Consider the following 6,000-nt stretch of genomic DNA (forward strand, 5'->3'; position numbering starts at 1 on the left):
TTCTTTATTTTTTTTTTCTTCTTTTTTCTAATTTCCTCCTCTGGAAAGACCTCAGCTGTTCCCGCCGTCTCCTGCCAGACGCCGACTTTCTCACTTGTGAAATGAAAAATGCCGCTGACCTCCTCCGATAGAAAGCGGCGCTTTGTTTTGGCTCTCGTGCGGGGAGTTGCAGTTCATCAGAGTTCTTCTTATTAAAATTCACCATAACTGGCGAGCCGCTCGGGAGAGTAGCAGTTCGCTTTATGCAATCTTCGCCGCGCCGTTTCGTGATTGATGGTTGGTGTGCGAGAGCCGTTTATTCCTCGCCTTTTATCTCGTCCCGTTTCGAGCCGAATCGCAGCCTGAATAAATGACTGTCGCCGTGACACGCGCTTTATTCACCGGAGCGTGAAACAGTATCTCTCATAGTCACGGCCTCGACTCACACAACTCCGTAAACATATGTATTACCGATCTGCCGTTTCCTTAAAGGTCCGGGACGATCCGTCTTGAGGACGCGTCCCATCCGTTTTCCCCACGCCACGATCTGCCGTGCTACCCGAGGAATCGTTTTTTAATTTGTCTGCACTTTGTGGAACAGAGCGGATGAGTGTAAAACCGTTTAATGTTTCCCTCTAAGCACCAGGTTTGTGTCCAGGCTTCTCATGAGCTAAATGCTGATTTTTCTCTTTTACAGAGCATTTTACTGCTTCAGGGTTTTATGATAAGTCAGATTCACAGCGATGGTGGCGGGTTTTTCTGGGGCCATTTATTGTTTAGAGAACAAACAACTGATAACAGCAAAGTCAGAAGTGTAACAGGAACCAACCTTTATCGATATATATGGGTCTGTTGGCGGAGTAGCTTCGATCACACATAGAAGGTTGATGGTATTCCTTTCTCAGAAAATAATTTAGATTAGAATTAAATGTCGATAGTTTCAGTAAACTAAACAATTACTACCAAAAACTATTACAATCTCAGCATTAAACCAATCTTAACCACCTGGTGCAAAATACAGTAAAACGTCCAAACACTTCTGCATAATCTGTTGCATTATGGGTGTTTTTACAAACTCCCCCTGACGGCTTGGCTTGGAGGCGAGTTTACTATCTTTAACAGCAGAATCACCGATATCTCAGTTCACGTCTCAGTGTTGTGTTGTGTCCGCTACTCTTATGAAATTTGATTTAAAAAAAAATCGATGTTTTCTTTGAAATATGTAGAATGTTCTTGATGGTTTGGTCTGATTGGAGCCGGTTTTGGGCCACGGGCCTTATGTTTGACATGTTTTATCTAAATAATAAAATTGAATAATGAAGATGGTAAAAGTGTGTCGATTATAGCTCATTCATATAAAAGTGTGTTCTTGCTTGTATCAGATTCTTGATTTCTACTTGAACTCCTCTGTGGTCGAGTCTTCTCTAGAATCCAGTAGGATTTCTGGGCTCCGGCTCAGTGTGTCCACAGAGTTTCTGCCTTCGTTTGGCTTCACTCTAATGTTTTGATGAATCGGACACCAGAGAGGAAGCCAACTGGAAGGCCTCGAGGGAAAACAACTTCATTACAGCACAGCTAATTCAATTCCTGCCCGTGTCCTAATCACCCGCCCACATTGTGTTTCCCCCACGCAGCCAGAAAAGATCGGCCAGTCTCCCGTCGCCCCGACGTCGGACGGGGACAAGGTGGACCTGGAGGCCTTCAGCGAGTTCACCAAGATCATCACTCCTGCCATCACCCGTGTCGTCGACTTTGCCAAAAAACTGCCCATGTTCTCGGAGGTGAGTGCCGGCCGAGCGGCAGCAAAATGCAGGCTTCTGCCAGACTTCTGCAGAGGAAACGTGGAACCAGAGAGAATGATCTGGGAGAATTATCGGCCAGAAAATGTTCAGTCCAGAACTGAACAGCCTGAGAAGATATATATTCTGGCTCATTGGGGCATTGCTTCCTTATTTAGGGCAGAATGCATTGATTTTTAGCGTCTACATCGAGAAAAATTAGGACTATAATGATAATTACCAGGGATGCACCGATACTGATACCGATACTGGTGTCGGTATCAGTATCGGTGCATCTCTATTGATTATCTAATTTTGATGATTGGTTCTGATGCTCCACTGTGTTGGGAATAGCATGCCGTAGATTAGCATGCTATAGATTAGCATTCCAGGGCTACTCTGTTACTTTTGGCTATAACTTGCTGGTAACTGGTTACTCATATACAGTTATCGATTCAGGTACAATTACTGAAGTTTCTGTCAACACCTTTTGGCACAAGACAGTACGAGGACGCTTCACGCTGCTCTATACTGCAGCTCACTGTTGACGATTGCATCATCATGTAGCATGTAGCACACCTCAGCGCTTCATGCTTTCCCCTTTCCGCTGACATCCTTCCCGCTCACCTGAGCTCTTCGGCGTTCGGCCGTTTCGGTGGCGCCGGCTCCGAAACAGAAATTCAGAAGTCGTCTTTGTTGCTGGTGACAATCAGCAGCTCCTCTGCTCCTGTTTGCCCTGCCTTAATTAGCAACGTGTAATCATGTTTCTTGTGTGTGTGGCTCGTAATGAGACCTTGTGTGATTGGATAATTATCGGGGTAGCGGAGTTATTGTCTCCGGGGACAGCTGCGGCGCGGAGAGCCGTCTGAGTGGGAGTCGACCACGTAATGGATTAGCACACAGGAAGGAGTCGGAACTGTAATCTATTACGCCTTTTTGAAACCATAAATCACAGATACTTCTGAAAGTAGAGGTCGTCACTTCTCTCTCTTTTTGTTCCTAATCAGCATATTTTAATCTGAAATTAATTCAGATTGCAGCGTTATTATACAAATGTTCCTATTATGATGGATCCTCGTATTGAAATGAGTGTGTGTGTGTGTGTGTGTGTGTGTGTGTGTGTGTGTGTGTGTGTGTGTGTGTGTGTGTGTGTGTGTGTGTGTGTGTGTGTGTGTGTGTGTGTGTGTGTGTGTGTGTGTGTGTGTGTGTGTGTGTGTGTGTGTGTGTGTGTGTGTGAAGCCGTCGGGAACCTTCTGGATTTTTAGAGAAGTTCAGCCGCAGTCGATAAGCGCAGTGAGCTTCACAACTCAACAGATCACCAGTAATGTTTAATGGCCTATCTTTTATTCTAAATAGAATATGAAAGAATCCACTATAATCCCGTGAAAGATGCGGCGAGAGCAGACCTGTTTCGCGCTCATGCGACCCGTCTGCGCCGCCGCTGCGAGTCTCTGATAAGAAACGCTCAGAAAACAAAGCAATCGCTCTCATTTAGCCGCTAAAAATTAATCTGCAGCTTTTCCGCCCCAAATCGGCGCGACCGTAAACGTAAACGCATCGTAAGCGTTTAGTTTACAGGTTTACAAGACGAATCCGGCCAATTAATCAGCTCGCCAGCGGAGACCAGCGAGGTATAAGGAACACGCTCACGTCGAGGTGAGATCAATTCAGCCGGCCGCAGATTTATTCAGACGACGTTTTAAGTCTAATATCCATGTAAATCAGGGCGTCGTCCTCATAATCTGTGTTCATCTCCGGTAAAACTTTCACCGCGTCTTCATTTCGCCTCGCTGACTCTCTTCATTACTCTTTATCTTCCACTTTCAGGTGAGTTTAGTTTATTACAACCTGATGAGGCTGAAGTACAGACAAACTCGTGAAATGAAAGGAGTTGGTCACAAAACATTCAGTTTGTGAAAAAGGCGAATGTACAAGTATGTTTCGAAATAAATCAGCTTCATCCGTCTTAAGAGGCCGTTTGTCTGATTTATATACAATTATCACAAGAATAATAAGAATGTGTTTTCATGAGATGTGTTAAAGTTGCATTTTCTCCCGTCTCCATGGCAACGCGGTCAGGACTGTTTTCAAAAACTTGTGTTTTCCGCCATTTCCATGGAGAGTTGGAGCCTTTATTAAAAGTTGTGTTTTTGCCATTTCCATTGATGCGGACTTGGAGCATTTTTGAAAAGTTGCATTTTCTGCCGTTTCCATGGCGACTGACCTGGAGCACTTTGTAAAAGATGAGTTTTCCCCTGTTTCCAAGTATACGGAGTCGGAGCATTTTGTAAAACTTGCGTTTTCAGTGGCTCCTCGCACCGTTGTAAACGAAACCCCAAATTACGACAAAAGTTTTGCATTTTCACTTGAAAACATTGTCGTGAAAACGCCTCAATGTGAAAGACATTCGCCTGTACACAAAGTAGCGTTAGCATTCGCATGTCGCCACGCTAGCTGTGACGAGCATTGGCTCCCGTAAAGAAACGTTGTCTTGGAGAACAGGTTACAGAGCCTTTTCCTCCCGCTGACGGTACTTCCTGTCTGCAGCTGCCTTGTGAAGACCAGATCATCCTGTTGAAGGGCTGCTGCATGGAGATCATGTCGCTGCGCGCCGCCATGCGCTACGACCCGGAGAGCGAGACGCTGACGCTGAGCGGCGAGATGGCCGTGAAGCGCGAGCAGCTGAAGAACGGCGGGCTGGGCGTGGTCTCGGACGCCATCTTCGATTTGGGCAAGAGCCTGGCGCAGTTCAACCTGGACGACACGGAGGTGGCGCTGCTGCAGGCCGTGCTGCTCATGAGCTCAGGTTGACTCACAAACACTTTCTGCTTCATTCTGTCATTTCAATACTTTTCTGGGAGAAAATAAAAATGATGTAGTTTTAGCAGGAAAGGACACAGGACACAAGATTAAACAGGGACGTTCAGTCTCGTGCACTAGGTTTGCAGTCTATATGACCGCGTTTGCTCTCAAACTGAACAATTCTTTCATTATTAGCCTCTAATTATATATATATATGTCACCAAGAAACAAGGTTTGTAATCATGTGACTATCATCAACTGACCTCAGTTCTGTTGGAAGACAACGGTACGTTGAAAATGTAACAAAGTCTTAATATTTAGGCTCCAAATGTTGTTTGTCCTTTGAGATGTGCAGCAGACACTGTCGTTTCCATCATATTTAGAATAAAAAAGTTACCTTTTTGACCCTCCAGAGCACCCATACCTACACAGACGCCTCCTCCAGGCCGATAAAGGCATTAATGTGGCAGTTGCCAAATGCATTTCAGAAATTGGTTGAACGCCGAGGTGTCAACAACTACAGCAGTATCTTTAATGGCATCAACTTCTAAATGCGCCATGAAATATGTCACATGCATGAAAGTTGCAAGGTCAACAAGATCGCACAAAATTCATCAATATGTTTGAGTGTCCGAGCGATAAACAAAAAAAAATCTTAGTGGGTGTCAGACCTCCTGAATACTTCAGATTTCAGATTATGTTGTTTGTACTGAAAACTCTTCTAAAAAAAAAAAAAAAAAGTCTTTTGAGTCAAATTAAAGAAAAACAAACAAAAATGGCCGAAGTAATGAAATAGAAGCAAATTCGTAAGACAGCAGTTTTACATGCACCGGAATATTTTGAAAAGTGAGACATGAGAATGAAGTGAACTAATGTCTGACTCACTGTGTCACCGTCCCCCCCCGTCCCCCCCTCCTTCCCCCAGACCGTTCGGGCCTCACCTGCATGGACAAGATCGAGAAGTGCCAGGAGACGTACCTGCTGGCGTTCGAGCACTACATCAACTACCGCAAGCACAACATTCCCCACTTCTGGCCGAAGCTCCTAATGAAGGTGACGGACCTGCGCATGATCGGCGCGTGCCACGCCAGCCGCTTCCTCCACATGAAGGTGGAGTGCCCCAACGAACTCTTCCCGCCGCTCTTCCTGGAGGTCTTCGAGGACCAGGAGGTGTGACACTGCGGCTCGCCGCCGCGCAGAGCGACGAGGAAGTCGGGGCAGTCGACGGGAGACGAGTTGTTTTTGGTGGAGGGAAGGGTGGAGGGAGAGTCCTCGCGGCAGGAGTCTGCAATTCTCCGTCATCACATTTTACAGTATGTGGTTTCGAAACTGGAAACGACAATAACAAACGACACACCAGCAACAGGAGAGTGAAACAAACATGGGATTTTGTTTTGTCGACATCCTCTCCTCCACCTCCCCCCCCCCCCCCCCCCCCCCC

General features: G+C 45.9%; 1 protein-coding gene across 1 annotated transcript in view; it reads left to right on the top strand.

Annotated features, from left to right (window-relative positions):
* The window catches only part of LOC308109156 (thyroid hormone receptor alpha-B), a gene marked incomplete at both ends in the record, with an annotated part of 38,253 nt that extends 32,518 nt beyond the window's left edge, over positions 1 to 5,735 (top strand). The window contains 3 exons of the mRNA XM_080462553.1: positions 1,614 to 1,760; positions 4,305 to 4,563; positions 5,485 to 5,735. Coding sequence (XP_080318679.1) covers positions 1,614 to 1,760; positions 4,305 to 4,563; positions 5,485 to 5,735 — 657 coding nt within the window. The remainder of the gene's footprint in view (positions 1 to 1,613; positions 1,761 to 4,304; positions 4,564 to 5,484) is intronic.
* Positions 5,736 to 6,000: the final 265 nt, after the last annotated feature.

This window comes from Lipophrys pholis (assembly GCF_963383615.2).
Source record: "Lipophrys pholis genome assembly, chromosome: 1".
Taxonomy (NCBI): Eukaryota; Metazoa; Chordata; class Actinopteri; order Blenniiformes; family Blenniidae; genus Lipophrys; species Lipophrys pholis.